Consider the following 20,142-nt stretch of genomic DNA (forward strand, 5'->3'; position numbering starts at 1 on the left):
CCCTCAGTCCAAACTAAGTATAATGGGCAAAAGGGTTTTGGACAGGTGAGATGTACCTGGCATACCTTCCTCCAAAGAAGCCCTTCTTTTCCCTAATGTGGGACATTGAAAAATTAATACCTGTCTTTTGTCATCTAGTGGTTATGGATTGAATGATGTCCTTTAACCCTGTTGCCCCCAGAATACAACAAGGATGCCAGCCTGTTAAACCAAGCATGCCGTCGTCCAGAGACAGCCAACCAACCTGGAGTCTGCACGATCTTTCCCCTTGTGGGAAGGCCACCCTCCCCTCTACACCCCCACCCTTATTAGGGATTTCTTGACCCAAGGGTAGGTAGGACGATGACCATGTCCAGCTTGAAGCAGCTAGAAGAGCTCAAGACCTTCGTCCATTGTCCTTTATAAGATTATAAAGGGTCTTAAGTCTGAGAGGGAGGGATTGTTATTTTTTATTGTTAAAATATTTAACTAATTATTTTTTTTAAAAAAGAAGAAGAATATATGAAAGGGTGAGGCAGGAGAGCTTGTATGTACGACCCATGGGCATGGACTTGGGGAGGGGATTGTTGGGGAAGTGGGGTGCTGGGTGGAGGGGAGCAAAGGGGAAAAAATTGGAACTATTGTAACAATATAATCAATAAAACATACTTAAAAAATAAAATAGAGGATCATTACTTTGTTTCAAGGTGTAAAACTAGGCAAATATCTTTTTAGAAATATATATTTTAAATTTTATACGTATTTTGTACCTAAATATGTATATCTTTAAGTACTTTTGTTTTTTGAGAAAGATAAAAAATGTATGTGGGAAATTAAGCATGAAAGATGTATGTGTGAGAGATAAAGAAAAAGAGAGAGACACACACACATGATGAAGAGGCAGGATGGGGAAGACAGAAAATCAGACCTAGGAGACAAAGAATAAGCTATATGCACTAAACTCCTAAATGGAATTACATTAAGGGATTGTTTGGTTATATAAGAATCAACAAAGAAGGGAGAAAACATTAAAAAGTAAAAGCTTATTCAGGTTTAATTGGGTAAGATAAGATCCCAGACAGAGACCTGCAAGAAGAAAGGATGAGCGAGGACAGGAATTGGAGTTGGGGGTGGCGGTGAGGGAGGACATGGAAGAAGAGGGTGCACACACAAAAAACAGAGCATCAAGAGAAAAGCAAAACCCAAAAAAGAAAACTGCACAGAGAAAAGAAAAATACAAATACATAAAGGCTATGAAAGAAAGGCATTAACTCCCTAGAGAGTCATCTGGGAGGAACTGAGTGACAAAGGACAATGGTGCATCTGGGGCCATGGAGAAGAGGAATATTAATCTTGTCATCTAGACTATGCTCTGGGAGTGTTTGATAATGCCTCGTACTCATCCTATATCCTATTAAAAATGCACGCTAGAGAACAAAATTGAGAGTGTATAGTGTGTATGAGTGCATGTGGGTAATTTTTTATTGTATGCTTTATTATTCATGTGCTTCTTGCATTTCTCACTTTCAATGGCCTACTAAGACAGTGAAGACCATTACTGCCACCGCCACCACCACCATGATCATCTCATCATTGTGGGGGATAACACAATACTGAAAATAATAGCTATTATATGCCAGACACTGTGCTGTTTTACATATATTATTTCAATCAAACCTTTCTGGAAAAAAAATGAAGTTAGATTCCTTAAGTCAAACATCAAAATTAATTCCTGCTGTATTAAAGAATAAACATAAAATTAAAATAACAAGAATATAGGTGAATAATTATACTGGAAATAACATAAATATTCATCAGTAGACGAGTGGCTAAATAATGATGTCATGTCCACAATAAAGTATCATGAAGGCATTACAACCTATGAGGTAAATCTAAGTGTATTGACTTGGTAAGATGATTGTGCTGAACCTGTAAGCAACAAATGCAAGATACTGAAGATATGTGCAGCGTATATAGAAAAGCCTGAAATGATATGTACCAAACTGAGACCCCCTAGGTTACCTCTATGGGTAGGGAAATTGAGGAGCTAGAGGAAGTAGAAGCATTTATAATTCTTTAAGAGTGGTAGAGCAATGAATTATTTCAATTATTTGTATCCAATATTTTCTGAAGAAAATATTTTAACAATCTTTTAATTTTTTATTTTTAAGTATATTTGATTATGTTGTTACAGTAGTCCCACTTTTTTCCCCCTCTGCTCCCCGTAATCCAGTACTACATTTCCCTCCAGCAGTCCCACCCCCACCCCCTTGGTTCATGTCCATGGGTTGTGACTATAAGTTCTTTGGCTTCACCCTTTCCTATATTAACTCCCCCCTATTTTCTGCCTACCAAGAACACAGGGGAATAATTTTTAACATAATTCCTGTTAAATTTGATTTTTAAGCTTTTTACACTTAGACATTGATTTCAAAACTGCAGTTAGTTTTCTTCTATCACATAGTTTATTCTGTACAGCTTACCTTAATGCGGCCACTCTAAGTTGGATCAAGGGAAGCACTAGTGCTCTCCTATTGGCTGAGAGCAAACCTCTCTTGAGTAGGGAGGGGTGGGGGACAACTTTGGAGACCAGCGAGAGGTTCATACTTCTCTAGGATATTCAGTTACACAGGAGACAGTGTGGTGAGAGGTTGTGTGCCGCTCTATATAGTGAATCATATTCTGAAGTGTAGTCTGAGTTCTTGTCTGTGTACAAGGAGTTAGCAGAAATTATTTTTTTATTTATATATGTACTTATTTCCTTTCAGATCATGTCTGCTCTGCTACTTCTTATCATAAGTGCATAAACAACCCTGATTCGTTTTTGTTATATCTGTGGCAGTTTCACCATTCCCAAAGGACAAACATCAGCGCATTTGTCAGAAAGCCTATTTTGCATATTTTAAAGTAAAACTTGGTGATCAAGATAAGTGTTGGGCCCCTCAGAAGGTGTGCAAGCAGTGTGCTGAGAGTTGACGGATGTGGACAGAGGGAACATGTGATTAATTGCCATTTGGTATACCTATGGTTTGGCGAGAGCCCAGAGATCATTCAAGTGACTGTTCCTTTTGTATAGTGAAAATGTCAGGATATAACAAGAAAAATACATGTAAAATAGAGTATCCTAGTCTACCATCAGCTATATGTCCAGTGCCTCATTCAGCTGAAATCCCAGTGCCAGTTTTCATTGAACTACCCTCTTACGAAAAACAGGAGTATGGTGAATAACTGACAGCAACGATGAAGATTTTGAAACTGAAGATGACTCAGTTCATAAGGGATTTGATTAGCATGATTTGAATAATTTGGCATGAGATTTGGGACTATCCAAAATGGCTTGAGAACTCCTAGCATCAAGACTGCATGAGAAAAACTTACTTCAAAAAGGAGCAAAGGCATCCTACTTTTGATCAAGAGAAAGCACATTTCTGCAGTACTTTTGAAGTAACGCTGGCTTTGTGTATTGCTATAACATACATGGTTTAATGTAGGAATTGGGAATTCCAATCTAGAACGCAACTGAATGGCGACTGTTCATCGATAGCTCAAAGCACAGCTTGAAGTGTGTCCTCCTCCACAATGGCAATTTATTTGGTGCAGTCCCAAAGACCATTCCATTTGCTTTTGTGAAGAATATGAAGACATAAAGAGAGTCATTGATTTGTTGGATATCACAAGCACAATTGGATCATCTGTGTTGACCTTCAAATGGTCTGCTTCCTTCTTGGTCAGCAACTTGGGACAGCAGAGCTCATGAGAAGCACTGGGTGGAGTTGAATTGGCTTCCAAGATCTGACCTTAAACCTGGTGATCCAAACATTCCACATGAGTGACTTGTTGACAGGAAGAACATTTTATTCCCACATCTGCACATAAAACTAGGTCTCATGAAGCAATTTGTTAAAGCTTTGCCAACTGAAGGACACTGTTTCAAGTATCTCATTTTGGCATTTTCTAGCCTGTCGTTTGAAAAGATAAAATACGTTAATATGTATGTTTGGTACCAGAACTTTACTACTTGTACACAATTTGACTTACAGTAACAATATATGCCTTTACATGAATAAAATAACTCTAAATAAACAGTATATTCAGGTATTTTTTTTCTTTCTTTTCCTTTGTTTGCACATTTTATATGATTTTTTGGGACAAAGGGAGGGTATCCTGTACCTTAAAAAGTTGATGTGACAGAAAAAAACTGGGGGTCATTTTTGGATTCAGATGCCAAGTTAGTCAAAAACAAGTGATAGATCTAACTCAATAAATATTGTGTTCCCCAGTGTAATCCTTCTTAATCCCTGCATCATTTCCCCATTTCTCCTCCTTCCCCCCCCCCCCCCCCGTGCTGATAATCCTCCAAATGATCCCCATACCTATGATTTTGTTCCTATTCTGGTTTGCTTAGTTGGATTTTGTTTTCGTTTTTTAGATTCAGTTGTTGATAATTCTGAGTTTGTTGTCATTTTAATGTTCATAGTTTTGATATTCTTTTTCTTAAATAAGTCCCTTTAACATTTCATATAATAATGGCTTGGTGATGATGAACTTCTTTAGCTTTACCTTGTTTGAGAAGCACTTTATCTGCCTGTCCATTCTAAATGATAGCTTTGTGGGATAGAGTAGTCTTGGTTGTAGGTTCTTGCTTTTCATCACATTGAATATTTCTTGCCAGTCCCTTCAATCCTGCAAAGTTTCTTTCGAGAAATCAGCTTACAAGCACCCCTTTGTACGTAACTCTGCTTTTCTCTTGCTGCTTTTAAGATCCTCTCTTTATCTTTAACCTTTGGCATTTTAATTGTGATGTGTCCTGGTGTGGTTCGCTATGGGTCTAGCTTGTTTGGGACTTCTGTACTTCCTAAACTTGTATGTCTATTTCCTTTGCCAAATTTGGGAAATTTTCCTTCATTATTTTTTCACATAAGCTTTCAATTTCATGTTCTTCCTCTTCTCCTCCTGGCACCCCTATGGTTTGGATGTTGGCACATTTAAAGTTATCCCAGAGTTCCTAAGCCTGTCATTTTTTTCAGTTCTTGTTTCCTCATTCTGTACTCGTTGACTGTTTTTTCCTTCTTTATGATTCAGATCATTAATTTGACCCCCCGTTTCCTTCTCTTCATATTGGTTATGTGTGGACTTTCCTTTGTGTGATTTAGCATAGCCTTCACATCTTCCCTTCCACGTTTGCCATACTTGAGCTTCTTTATCACCAGAGTTTTGAATTCTGCATCTGTTTGGTTGGCTATCTCCTCATCAGTTCTCCAACTGGAACCTTGATCCATTCCCTTTTTTGGGCCATAGTTCTCTGTCTTCATCTTCATAGACTCCTGTGTTTGTTTGCCTCTGTGTCTTAGGTAGAGTTGTCGCACCTGTTCTGTTAAGGGGTGGAACCTTAGGTGTTCATCAGTTTGGGGGACCCATTTCACCACGTTGTGGTGCTCTATGTGGGAGAGGGGTTTGAGAGGGAACAATGTCACCTGCTCAGCACTCGCCCCTTTTCCAGGCACTTTTCCCACTTCTGTATGGGACTGGCCCCTCTCTAGCTCTTGCCCTGGCCATCATTCCGAGAGTGGGTGGATCTGTAGACATTCAAGGACCATGAGGGCCCTTTAAACAAGTGGACTCTACTGAGAGATTGGCAGTTTCTGCCTCCGCCTCAACTCACACTGGTTTGCAGTCAGAAGCAATGAGGCTTTCTTTTCCCTGGCGCTAGAACTGTGAGCTGTGCAGTGTGGTCTGGTGTTCGGAGCGCTCCCCAGGTGTCCCTCCCTATTTTTAAAAACGTGTGACTGTGCTTTCTACTGGCCTGCTGTTTCTGCCACTGCTGACGCCACCACATTGCTTCCACTCTGCCCCAGCTCTGTCCCTGCTATCTGTCTGGATGAGTAGTTCTTCTTTATATCTTTGTTGAATTTCCATGCAGCTTGATTTTCTGGAACTTCTGGTTGTCTCTAGTTTTGAGGTAGTTGTATTCCTTCTTAGCTGTGGAGGGAGATGCAGTGTGTGTGTCTAGGCCTCCATCTTGGCCATAAGTCTAACAACCTTTTAAAGTGAAAAATGTATTTAATAGAGGTAAAGAAGATCTTCTAAGCACAATATTACAGAAGAAACTAGGGGAAATTAAATAAAATATAAAACTTCTAACAAATGACAAATTCATGAAAAGTATTTGCAACACAGAAGATTATGATAAATACTATGGGTTAGCTCACTCAACTTCCATTCCTCCATCCTTCTGTTTGTATAGTGTGTGAAGCTTAAAGCTACATTTCTGAGATACTCCTTCAGCTAGGATTCTGGATGTAAATTAAGTTTTGCCAATCAGAACCCATCTTTCTGTTTCTGTTGCTATTAGCAACCAAGATGGTGGGGACCTAAGTGTCTGGAGGCAGCTGTAGCCATACCAGAAATTTAGAGTCAAATCATCAGCTTTGAGGATGTTGAGAGGCAGCTGTGGGCTAAGAAAATATACACCACGGAAAAGTAAAACCACAGAAACACAAAGTCAAGGAAAGAGAGCAAAAATAAAAGGAGCATAAGGGACAATAGACATTGTTGAAAACACCATAAAGGAGACAGTGGGCAGAAACGCGAAAGACAATGAAATAAAAAATTAAGGATTATAGCCTGGACTTCCAGCCAAGATGGAGGCCTAGACAGACACACTGCGTCTTCCTCCACAACTAAGAAGGAATACAACTACCTCAAAACTAGAGACAACCAGAAGTTCCAGAAAATCAAGCTGCATGGAAGTCCAACAAAGATATAAGAAAGAACCGCTCATCCAGACAGGTAGCAGGGGCAGAGCCCAGGCGGACAGGACGCGGTGTGGTGGCGGTGATGGCAGAAGCAGCCGCAGGGCAGCAGAAAGCGTAGTCATAAGTTTTAAAAAGTGAGGAGGGACACCTGGGGAGTGTTCCCAGCTACTGGCTAGACCGCGCAGCTCATGGTCCCAGTGCTGGGGAAGATTAGGCCTCGTTAAGCTTATGACTGTGCAAACTACTGGGAATTGGGCCAGAGTAGGAGGCTGCTGGTCTCTCAGCAGAGTCCACTTGTTTTGGGGACCCCCACGGTCCTGAGGCGTCTGCAGACCCACCCGCTCTGGGGGTGATGGCCAGCGCGACAGCTGGAGAGGCGCTAGTTCCATACGAAAGTGGGGGAAGTGCCTGGAGGAGGGGCAGGTGCAGGACGGGTGGCATTGTTCCCTCTCTGACCCCTCCCGATGTGCAACGCCACAAAATGGTGAAAGGAGTCGCCCTCTACTGACGAATACCTAAGGCTCTGCCCCTTACAACATAACAGGAGCGACAGCTGTACCTAAGACAAAGAGGCAAACAAACACAGGAGCCTGTCAAGATGAGGGGACAGAGAATGGCCCAAAAGGGGGAACGGATCAAGGTTCCAGTGGGAGAACTCAGCAATGAGGAAATAGCCAACCTAACAGACGAGGAGATAGACAACCTAACAGACGCAGAATTCAAAACACTGGTGGTAAAGATGCTCACAGGCTTGACAGATATGCTTGCGTATGGCAAACATATAAGGGAAGAAGTGAAGGCTATGCTAAATGAAACGAAGGAATATCCACACAAAACCAATGGTGAAGGGAAGGAAACCAGGGTTCAAATCAATGATTTGAAACATAAGGAAGAAAAAAAAAACAGTCAACCAGTACAGAATGAGGAAACAGAATTGGGAAAAAAAGAGGAGATGCTTAGGAACTCTGGGACAACTTTAAAAATGCCAACATTTGAATCACAGGGGTGCCAAAAGGAGAAGCGGAAGAGCAAAAAATTGAAAGCTTATGTGAAAGAATAATGAAAAAAAACTCCCCAAATTTGGCAAAGGAATTAGACATAGAAGTCCAGGAAACACAAGCGTCCCAAACAAGTTTGACCCAAAGAGGACCATATCAAGATACATCATAATTAAAATGTCAACATTAAAGATAAAAAGAGAATCTTAAAAGCAGTAACAAAAAAGCAAGAGAGTTACCTACAAAAGGGTGCCTATAAGACAATCATCTGATTTCTCAAAAGATATTTTGCAGACAAGAAGGCACTGGCAAGAAGTATTCCAAATGATGAAAAGCAAGAACCTACAACCAAGATTACTCTGTCCTGAAAAACTATCATTTAGCATGCAAAGGCAGATTAAGTGCTTCCCAGACAATGTAAAGCTAAAGGAGCTCATCATCACCAAGCCATTATTATATGAAATGTCAAAGGGACTTATTTAAGAAAAAGAAAGTAAAAACTATGAACATTAAAATGACAACAAATTCACAACTATCAACAATAGAATCTAAAAAAATAAAAACAAAGCAAAGGAAACAACCTGAACAGAAACAGAATCATAGGTATCAGGATCGTTTGGAGGAATATCAGCTGGGAGGGGGAAAGAGGATAAATGGAGAAATGATGCAAGGATTAAGCAGCATAATTGGTAGGTAGAAATTAGGGGGAAGTTAATAATACAGGAAAGGGTGAAGCCAAAGAACTAAAATGCACAATCCATGGACATGAACTAAAATGGGTGGAATTGCTGAAGGGGTTGAAGGGAGCAAAGGGAAAAGAAAATGGGACAATTGTAACAGCTTAATCAATAAAATACTTAAAATTAAGTCTTGGCTGGTGTGGCTCAGTGGATTGGGTGCTGGCCTGCGAACGAAAGTGTTCATTGGTTTGATTTCTGGTCAGGGTACATGCCTGGGCTGTGGGCCAGGTCCCCAGTTGGGGTGTGTGAGAGACAACCACTCATTGACGTTTCTCTTCCTCCCTTCCCTTCTCTCTAAAAATAAGTACATACAACATTTTCTAAAGTAATTTTATTATGGTGTTGAAGTAGTTCCAATTTTTTCCCCTTTGCTCCCCTCTGCCCAGTACCCCTCTTCCTTCCAGCAATCCCACCCCGCTTAGTTCATGTCCATGGGTCGTGCATATAAATTCTTTGGCTTCACCCTTTCCTATATTATTCTTAACACCCCCTGTCTATTTTGTACCAACCAATTATGCTTCTTAGTCCCTGCACCATTTCCCCATTTCTCCCCCTACCCCCTCCCAGCTGATAACCCTCCAAATGATCGCCATACCTATTATTCTGTTCCTATTCTGGTTTGCTTAGTTGGATTTTGTTATTTTTTAAATTCAGTTGTTGATAGTTGTGAGTTTGTTGTAATTTTAGTGTTCATAGTTTTGATCTTTTTTAAAGTAAGTCCCTTTGACATTTCATATAATAATGGCTTGGTGATGATGAGCTCCTTTAGCTTTAAATTGTCTGGGAAGCACTTTATCTGCCCTTCCATTCTAATTGATAGCTTTGCTGTATAGAGTAATCTTGGTTGTAGGTTGCTTTTCATCACATTGAATACTGCTCGCCAGTCCCTGCCTGCCTGCAAAGTGTCCTCTGAGAAATCAGCTGATACTCCTATTGGCACTCCCTTGTAGGCAACTCTCCACCTCTCTCTTGCTGCCCCCAGGACTCTGTCTTTATATTTCACCTTTGGCATCTCAGTCATGATGTGCCCTGGTGTGGTCTCTGGGTCCATCTCACCCGGGACCCTCCATGCTTCCCGGACCTGTATTCCATCTCCTTCGCAAAATTTGGGAAGCTTTCATTTTTTTCAATTCTTGGTTCCTCATTCTGCACTGGTTGACTGTTTTTTTCTTCCTTATGTCCCAAATCATTGATTTGAACCCCGATTTCTTTCCCTTCACCATTGGTTTTGTGTGGATTTTTCTTCGTTTCATTTAGCATAGCTTTCACTTCTCTTATGCGTTTGGCATACTCAAGCATATCTGTCAAGCCTGTGAGCATCTTGCACCTGTTAGGTTGTGTATCTCATCTGTTAGGTTGGTTATCTTCTTGTCACTTAGTTCTTCCACTGGAACCTTGATCCGTTTCCCCTTTTGGACCATACTTTTCTGTCTCATCATTCTGACAGGCTCCTGTGTTTGTTTGCCTCCGTGTCCCAGGTAGAGCTGTTGCTCCATAAAAATATTTTTTAAAAAATATATTTTAAAAAATTTAAGGATTATATAACAGGTGATGGTAACTGAAGAGAAGCATACATTATTGACATTCCTGAAGAGGAAAACAAAATAATAAAGATAAAATTCAAAAAAATCTATTTGAAGTAAAAGATGATTTAAATCTGTAGACTGAAAAGGCACACAATGCCTTTCTTAAAACAAAATGAACCCAGAACAGTCACCACCAACACATCACTTTGCAGAAGCTTAAACCTTTAAGGACTTTATTTTTAGAGAGAGGGGAAGGAAAGGAGAAAGAGAGGGAGAGAAACATCCATGTGTGGTTGCCTCTCGCACACCCTCAAATGGTGACCTGGTCTGCAACCCAGGCATGTGTCCTTACTGGGAATTGAACTGGCCACCCTTTGGTTCTCAGGCCAGCGTTCAATCCACAGAGCCACACCAGCCAGGGAGAAGATTAAACCTTAATACTCTTCAGATTTCAGACCCAGTCACTGCAGACAATAATGACTTCAAGAGCCAGGAACTTTGCTTCCAGCCACCAAACCTAACAAAGGTGTTCCTGCTTCTCTCCAGGTCTTTCCTATCTTACAGTGAATGGGGTGGTCCACTCCTCAGCTCTGGTCCCAGCTTCTACCTTCTCAGAGCCTGACTTTATTGGGCACCTCTGTTTCTTCATCTTCAGCCTTGATCTCTCTACTATTTCTCATAAGCATGCTATATATTTTATTCAATCAATTTCAAGTCTATGTTTTACTGTATGTTTGTTCAATAGAGCCCTTCCTCCATCAGCTCCAAGACAAGGACCATGTCTGTCAATTTCTTGTGTTCCTATTGCCCAGTAGAATGCCCAACAAGGGTGCTAAATACACATTGAATAAATACCCCAAAATCACTAGATTCAGTATCTCCACTGTGCTAAGTGTCAGAAGGCACTCTCAGCGCACTTAAACCTGGGAACTGAAAACAAAAGCCAGCCCATCCCCCTCCAGCAGAAAGTGATCTGTTCATTATGCATGGACACTCTTGTTCCTCTGCCTCTTTCTTTTCTGAAATAATTCTTTGCTAAAAAGGGTTTTTTTTATTTATTAATTTTTAGAGAGGTAAAGGAAGAGAAGGAAACACTGATGCACGAGAGACATCGATTGATTGCCTCTCATAGGTGCCCAGACCAGCACTGATCCCATACCCTAGGCTTTGCTGGACGACACCCAACTGAGCCACACCCGTCAAGGGCTTTCCTATGGCTCTGTTTCCCTTTCCTTTGACTACTTTCTTAGTTTCAAACTCCTAGACTTTCATTTATCTTAGTACTTAGATTGACCTTCACTATTTGTCTCTGCCTCTGGACTCTATAGTTTGTGAATCTCTTGCCTTTGGCTTATTTTTAGCATCTGACTGGCCACACCCAGGTAGGTGCCTGCCCACTCTGGAGTTGACCTGTGATTGTTTTTCAACAGACTCCAATCTGCAATTCTACCACCATGCCTTCTGGACCATGGTGCACTTGCTGCCACACCAAGCACTGTCATTCCCAACCTGGAAATTAAATAGTGGTACAAAAATCATAAAACAACAAAAGCAAACCATAGAGGGAGGGGAATTTCTGGTTTCTGCCAAATTAGTGAATTAGGGAGGGCTACCGGCTCCCTCCATCCAAATCAATCCTTAAGAAATGATAGAGAGATAAGACCTAAGTCCCATCCCCAGGGGATATTACTACCAAATAGGTACATATATACACTTGAGAAAACTGGGTTGTTTTGAAGTGGTGATGGGAAGACAGAAAAAAGGTGTGGCAACAGCCTGGGGTAGACAGCTGGGATGGCTGTGAGAGGTTAAGTTAGAGGAAAATGGAGAAAACCCCCATGTGTGGAGATTCGGCCTGGGGCACAGTGCTGGTGCAGGGATGGGGGGTGGGTATAGTCCCAGCACGGCAGAGCACTGACTCATCTCAGTCAGTCTGAAGACGGCTCTACTCAAATACTTCATGTCTTCATTCTTCTCTCCATTATGATGGTCCTCATCCCTAAGGGTTATTGGACACCTACTGATATAGTACTTACTGGTTCTCTTCACTCCTTTGTCAAACCTATGGTAAGAAATGCAGATTTTAAATTTTTTTTTTTTCTTAGCAACAAGAAAGCTTCACAACTAACCAAATCATTGTGAAACAGTGGCATACCTGTTTTATTTACCCTCAGTTGAGATTCAAGACTCTGGTGGCTGGGCTGGCAAGCTATGCTGACGCATGCAACATTTCTTTTTTGGTCTACCTTGTTTATATTAAATGTTCATATCCTCAGCCAAATACACCAAAACAAAACTTTCACTGTATACACACTCATGAACACCTGTGTGTGAGCACATGTGAAAGCTCCTCCAATCAATGTGCAGCCCTCCTGAAGTGTCATTAGGAGACATACTGGTGAGGAGAGGGAGGAAGACATGGGGAGGAAGCCAGGTATTCATATGGGGGAAGAAGTAGATTTATAGTTACAAGCGACATTCTTTCGAGTTAATAAAGCTATTTAATAATCATAACCTGTGTGTCTTTTTCCATGTGAACAACAGTAAACCTACTTTTGTGATTTGAATATGTCCAAATGGAACAATGAGAGAAAGTTGTTGAATCACTGTTGTAGGTGAAAGTCTCAAGCCCTCTGACGGGTGGCCTGCAAGTGGGCCTCCCCACCGAGGTGTCCTGTGACCTCAGCTTGCAAGAACTTGCAAACGAGTCTTTCCGGCGCCAGCGGCCGCATGCAGCTTCTGGTGGCTGAGTCACGGAATCCAGGGAACAAAGAGGGCTGAAGACCTAAGCCTCCTTTCCCATAGTGACAACATCAAATGTGGTGCAGACCCTTGGACCCTTACTCGCACACAATTCTTGGGGGCCGGTTCACAAGTCTCTAAGAACAAAGGAGTCATAAGGGACAGTATCTCCTTTCCCATAGTGATAACGTCTGAGGTGGAACAGACCCTTGTCACTTATTACCTTACTTTGTAGTTTATAAAGTGTAGTTTAGTATCGTAAGCCTAATAGTTTAATCACTAACCTATCCGCAGAAGCTATGCTGCTCCATAATCACGTAAGGAATGTACACGTATACCCTATTGATTCTATTTTTTGAAATACTAATAAAAGGACGGTAAGGCTTCTCTCTCTTTGCTGATGCCCTGAGCGAGCCACAGCCCTCCATTCATTGCTGGCCACTCATCCTGCTTGCTGGAATTATCTCTGCGTCTCTTTCCACAAATATTCACGCAACGCACTCTTTCTGTTGAAACTGAAAAAAATGGACTGTTAGTGGCACTGAGAGTTAAAGTGGCATTGGATCTAAGATATACTAATGTCTACAGGCAGAAAAAAATTTTTTATACATATACAATGGGAATGGTATTGGTCATCTACTAGAACATCAGATCATATATATTTGGACAGATATCTCCAAATATGTCCAATTTACTTTAAACAGTAAAGAATGAACATCTGGTTCAAAACTAACAAAACTGATTTAAATAAACCCCTCCATTTCAGCAAATCTGAAAATGTTGTGGACAAGACTAATCCATGTAATAATGCCTACTTGTTGTTGTTGGCAGCCGTCCGTCTCGAGAGACGATGGTGTAGCTTCTTAAGAGTCTATCTGCACCACCGAGAATGGTTGTGCAGTCCGACTCGGGAGTGACACGGTTACTAAATAAGCTATATTCTATGAACATACTAAAAGTTAGTATAAACAGGTAATATATGAGATTTATCCTCAGTACACCAGACAAGTAATATTGGATTTACTCAACTACTTGAAAATATGTGTTGTATATAGTTTTAGCTACTTATAATGAAATATTTAAACCTCAAAAAATTAATTATTTAACTTCCCGTAAAGATTTCAGCTCAGCAAACTGGTCACACAGGCTATGTTCAATGAATTTCACGAAGTGCTTGGCTCCACGCCACAGGACAGAACAGCTCTACGTGAACATGTTTTAGTCATGTTCCAGGTACATGCTCTCAAACTTTCAGGTTCTGAGGAAGAATCACACTCTAAGACTACAGACACAATTTACTTGCTGCTACTGCATACTGTATTCAAGTGTGGTACTTGAATACACTAGGGTGGTCATGCAATGAAACTCCTGGCCCACAACATAGACTGAAAGGGGCTGGAATAATGTTCAGCCAGAAGTGGCTGCCCTCAGTTGTTTTAGTCTGCTCTCTTTTCTGCTTCACTATCTGAGGGAGGCTACTCCCTGTGGCTTTACACAACATTTATCCTCATTCTTTAACTACAACAAGTTTACTCCAGTTAAAGTAAAAACTGATTATGCTTTGTAATGAACACCTCATCTTCTCCAGAGTGCATAGCTGTTTGTGTTCCTCATCCATGTTTTAAAACATTGACAGTGTTAAGTAAAGACAAGATGCAGATTAGTTTCCATTTTTATTAAAGTTGTGTTTTTCCAAGGAATATATTACACTTAAAGTTCAATACCATAAATAAAGATGTTTTTAAATCTTCCATTTTACTTATTAAAAATGTAAACATAAAAGAAAATAACCACTCCTTAGCCAACACTGACTAAATGCATCAAAAAAATAAATAAAAGCGCATCCCTTCAGGTAAGTTCTTTCTTCAGAATGAGTAGCAAAGACTTTATTAAAATGTTAGTCCTCCTGGGCAGTAAGGACATGGCACGAATGACTGGAGCCCACTATAAAATGGGTCTGTGGGGCTGTGACTGAAGTCCACCTCCTCCTGCCAGGGTAGGCTGCTTAAATGCCCTCAGAGCCAAGCTCTTCTCTTTCCATTCAGCATCCAAGGACTAAACAGTGCTAAGGCATCAAGCACACGACACTGTGATGAACAAGATATGCAAGCTGGCATACTCCCAGAAGAGGTGGACCAGAGCCAGCAGTGACCTAGCAATTCTGGAGGACTTTTAGTCATAGTATTCTGAGAAAGCATCTAGTCATTTTACAGATGGTTTCAACCAGTGAATCTTCTAATATTGAAATTAAATTTTATAGAATACTCTGGTATACCTATTTATGTATTTTTCTAAAGCTATTTAAATTTCATTAAGTTACGTTTCACCTTCAAATACTGATAAAATCTAAGCCAATATATTAGACTGAAACTAATTTTAAGCATAATTTATAACATTTTTAGAATGCTTATTTGGTCTTAACAAAAATAACGATCCTTAAGAAATAAGTAAGAGAAAAGGATGTTTTTCAGGAGACTATTGGAGGGATTTACATGAAGACTTCCTAACTGCTTGCTAGTTTCTTTAAAGCTGTCAGCCCAAGTCTACTGACATGGCTTTTGCTTCCTTCCAGTAAATTCTGTTCCTTAAAACCTGAGAGACAAATTCACTTGATACAATTGGGTCCTTAACACTATCAAAATAAACCTAAGTCTGAACTGAAAACTGAGGTAGTCAGTTTTTATAAGCACTTAACACTTTCTGAATCAGAAAGGGACTCTAATCTACTAACCCCAAATCGGTGGCTCCCATTCTCCTTCTCCACCTCACCCCCCTTTCACCACAGCTGCAGCCTGCTCAGTTTCTTTCTCAATGAACTAGTTTTGCTAACATGCAGGGCATAACCTGCCACAGAATACTGACATTTATGCCATTTCAAATTCTTCAGTTCAAAGCTGAATTCTAGCCTACTAATTCTGTATTGAAATCTCAGATTTTAAGTCTTTGTTTTTAGAATATTGTCATAATCTAAGTGACAAACATGTGTCTCTTAAAATTTCTTACAGGTTCTATGACCTTCCAAGTTTTCACTGAGTAAACTGCAGAATCAGTGATAAGCAACCACTTTTAAGATTTGAAGAAAAAGGAAGACACCGGCACATTTAGCTACCCTCAGAAATTCAAGATTTGTTAACATCATACTTTATCAAGTTTCATATTTGTGCAGAGAAAACACTGGGCTACCAGATTCCAAGCTTAATAAATATATATAGAAAAAATGTCATCTATAATATTTTCTCCAGAAAGTCATTAGTGCAAATATAATTATATCAATAAAAAATAAAGTAAAAATATATTTCAAGTATAAAAAGCACCATGCTAGGAAACAATACTACTTAAATGGCATTACTGCACAACAGTCAGAATATAATCAAATCTATCGTTGCAAATCTCAAATGTAGTCTTAACCCACAGTATTTTTGGTGAAATTCTTTGTACAACTTTGCAGGATGATTCATAATCGCAATAGATATATAAGTATAGATTTTTATAATTTTCTTTAAAAATATACTCTATAGTCTATGCTTTTATCAGACCTTGAATAATTTAAGGTACAAATGACAGGCAGAAAATAGAGCACTAACCTGACAGCTTCCACCATTAGCTTCTCTTTAGCTGAAGGGGATATGCTGGAGACAACCAGCTTTTCACAATGACAAACACGTTCAGTTCAAAACTGCATGTTTAAATACATATTTAAATTTTAGGCATTAAAAAGGCGACTTTCTTTATACTGAGTTTGCTGTGTGGCCCCAGTGCCAAATAGTCAGCTGGAATTATTCCTTAGTAATCATGTTACTTGCTCACTTAGCCCAACTTCTTACATGGAGTGCTCAATAACTATATGATGAATTAAAGGGCTAACCAATGAATGAATGAATGAATGAATGCTTATCCAAGGGCTGTGTTTATAATGCCACAGGACTTGATTAGCTTCAGAGAGAAAAACTGGGCATCATTCATCATTAAAGAATTTAATTAGTAAAGTAGGGTTGGTAAGCTCTAGAGCAGAATTGCTTCTGTGACCAGAATCTATGTGGTAACAGGAGAAGTATCAAAAGCAGGAGGTAAAAGATATCACCTCCTTTTAAAGCAAAGGCTATCTTCCAATTTCTGAGGATTGAGCCATGTGTTGTACGGTAAAGTGAGCCCTACTGGATAGGCTGTACACCAATCCTACACTTTGCTATTGGTAACAATGCAGACCATCTCGCTTTGACTTCAATTTTTCTTCTTATACATAAAATAATTTTCAGATATGTTCTTCTGAAACAATTCCTAAGTGCACATGAAGATAATTGCACATTTGTCTATACCAGAATTTCTTTTTATCTCCATGTTCGAAAAAGAATAGTACTATTTTTGTACAGTTATAGCTGTCATAACTATTATCTGAAAAATATACATTTATGTTTTCTTCTGTTTGAATGTCTTCAATGTTTTTACAGGGCACATTACTTTTCTTTCTCTGCTTCTACAGTTTTTAAGTCATTATTTAGACAAATAGGAGAATGCAACGGGAAGCTGAGCTATGAAGATCAATGAGTGACAGATACAGCTGGAAGAAGGCTATCAATATATGATTCAGTAGTAAACTACTGCACAGCTAGTATGAAAAAAGGCAAGCATGGTTACATCATAAGATTTAGTAAAACCTAATTTTAAACAAGACTTTTTAGAACAATGAGAATAATGATTTAAGTGTACCATGTACAGCCATTAAATTCAAAATAGGTATAACAGTGATGTAGAAACCTCAATTCAATTATTTTCTGTAAGTCAAAGGACAATGTATACTTCTGGGGACAGGATCCACAAGTTATAATCTTGCAATAATTAGCTGTTCTTTAAATTGCTGAAGTATTGATGAACTTTTTCGTCATTTTAGGTTAATGAGAATGCTGAGGTATGTAATCTGCAAATTTCACCAATATCCCATTTTTGAAAGAAAATTTCAGGAAGGTTATGTATCCTGAAAAATAAAGAGACTCGATGACTTAGAATTTCTTCTTTCTCCAAGCTGAGGCCATTGGGCTGCTGCTGAAAAATGAGTGCTGTAAAGCTCTGCTTCAAGGTCTGATTGTGGTCCACGCTTTCAAGCCAAAGTCAGGAATGCCACTTCTGCCATCTGCATAGGCTGGTAATCGCCAGATTTTGTGCTTTGTTCAGAGGAACATGACACAAAGGAATGACTTGAGAATTCTCTTTTCCATTCCTAGTGCCATACGCACAGAAGAAATCCAGCCAGCAGAGGAAATAGATTGCCTAGCAGAAGCCATAGGGTGACCACCAGGCTAGAGGAACGGGAACAGAGATCTAGGGTTGAAAACAAAGAATTGACTTTCTACAGACATTTTTGGAATACATCATATCAACTAAATACTGACAGGTGAATATAAGTGATTACTAAAAGGTGAACAAAGACCACCTTGGAGAGCAGAATCAAGAATGACTTCCTAAAATCCAGATATGTAGTTATTTTTTACATTTTTGGAAAAAGAACAAAATATTTATGCAAGAAGAAAAGATGTACCCACCATATCGAAGTTAAAAAAAAATATTCAAAACAAGAAAGAAGTATCTTCGGCTAGTATCCCAACAAAATTAAAGATGCTACACAGGGCCCTGGGCAGGTGGCTCAGTTGATTGGAGCATTGTCCCTACACCACAAGGTTGTGGATTTGATTCCTGGTGAGGGCACATACCTAGGTTGCGGGTTTAGTCCCGGTCCAAGGCACATACGGGAGGCAACCAATCAATGTGTTTATCTCTTTCTCTCTCTCTTCCCCCCTCTTTTCCCCTCTCCCCCTTCCTTCTTTCTCTAGAATCAATAAAAACATATCCTTGGTTGAGCATTAAAAAACAAGATGCTACATAGGGGAGTAAATGACATGGGAAGTAGAACTCTCCTCTGTTCTTCCTTGTCCCTGTTTTGATGGTAACCATATAATTTATCATCCCAAATCAGGACATTTTGAGACAAATGTTGAAATAAGTTGTTAGTTCCAAGATGGTGCCACATCAGCAAACTGAAACTTAGATTGTGACTGACCAGAAACACAGTATATCCAGTCAGCCAATCACTAACCAACAAGACAACGCAGGCTTCTATACTTACTTCCTTGTTCCCTGATCTTTCAAAATAAGGTCAGATAAACAACCCCAGCCAATCAACTTCAGGCAAGTGCTTCTTCCTTGTTTCCTGCTTGCAGCCCTTTTCCCTTATTTTGCAGTGCTCTGGACTCTTGAGTGGAGACTGCCCACTTCATGAAGTGTGAAATACAATTTGCTTAGATCAACTAAATTGTTCTCTTTGATAATTTTAACACAGGGAAGTGCTATTAACAATTATACCAGGACAAAAGACACACGGACTATCCCAGGCAAACCAGGGCATATGGTCCCTGAGCTCTAAATAACTACCCATCTATTCACATCCAGGCTTAATCTGGAAGCAGCTAAAGATTCTATGGGCTCTGGGCACTAGGAGTATATTTTAACTTAGCCATTAGCTGTTCTCACAGCTGAAACTATTTCCCAAAACAATTCTCAGAATGAAAAATATTTTTATAGCAACCAAGCGATCAGGTCACCTTGACTTTATCTTAGGATGAGTTGTCCTTTCTAATATTTTGACCAATAAAGCTTCAAGTCTGAACTGCTTAAGATGTAAGGAAAATAGCGCTGGTCTTCAGCTACAGAATGAATAGAATGATAACATCAAGGCATTGCAGCCTGTTCTTCTCAGCACTATGTAGTGTGATATACATGTTTTAAAAAATTATTTCACTGCATACAGTTCAGGTAAACCATAAGGAAACTTCTATTCTTTCGCAATGGAATCAGCTAGTAGTTGTTAAATTTTAGAAAAATCTCACTTAGTCAAGAATGGTCCTTCTCAAAGTGTGGTCCTTGGATCAACAACATCAGCATCTGGAAACCTGTTAAAAATGCAAATTCTCAGGCTCTGACACAGATCTGAATCAGAAACTCTGGAAGTGAGGCTTAGTAACCCATGTTTTAACATGATTCTGATGCATGCAAAAAAGTTTGAGAAACTCTAACCTAGCACTGCACTGTCCAATATGGCAACCACTAACTGTATGTGCTGCTTAAATTTAAATTAGGTAAAATTAAATAAAATATTTAGTTCTTCAGTCACACTTGCCACATTTCACACATTCAGCAGTCACATGTGACTAATGACTACTGTGTTGGGCAATGTCAATTACAGGACATTTCCACCACCCCAGAAAGTTCTGCTGGATAAGTTGTGGCCTAGAGCATCAGGTAGAGTGGTCCTAGCTGGAACAGGGAATGTAACCTGGAGTCTTAATAATAAAGGCATATCCCTTTATCTCCTGATTCTCAGTTTGGCCTCATAGGAAAAGGAGAACTAGCT

At 39.7% G+C, this 20,142-nt stretch overlaps 1 protein-coding gene across 2 annotated transcripts in view; it reads right to left on the reverse strand.

Moving 5' to 3' along the window:
• Positions 1-17,545: 17,545 nt before the first annotated feature.
• The window catches only part of LMLN (leishmanolysin like peptidase), a 91,352-nt gene continuing 88,755 nt past the window's right edge, over positions 17,546-20,142 (reverse strand). For both annotated transcript variants that reach the window (XM_090266156.1, XM_090266145.1), the window contains one exon: positions 17,546-18,056. In XM_090266156.1, the coding sequence (XP_090122282.1) occupies positions 17,956-18,056 (101 nt within the window). In that variant the 3' untranslated portion in view covers positions 17,546-17,955. The remainder of the gene's footprint in view (positions 18,057-20,142) is intronic.

The sequence above is a fragment of the Furipterus horrens genome, unplaced genomic scaffold, assembly GCF_987537825.1.
Source record: "Furipterus horrens unplaced genomic scaffold, mFurHor1.1.pri manual_scaffold_1, whole genome shotgun sequence".
NCBI lineage: Eukaryota > Metazoa > Chordata > Mammalia > Chiroptera > Furipteridae > Furipterus > Furipterus horrens.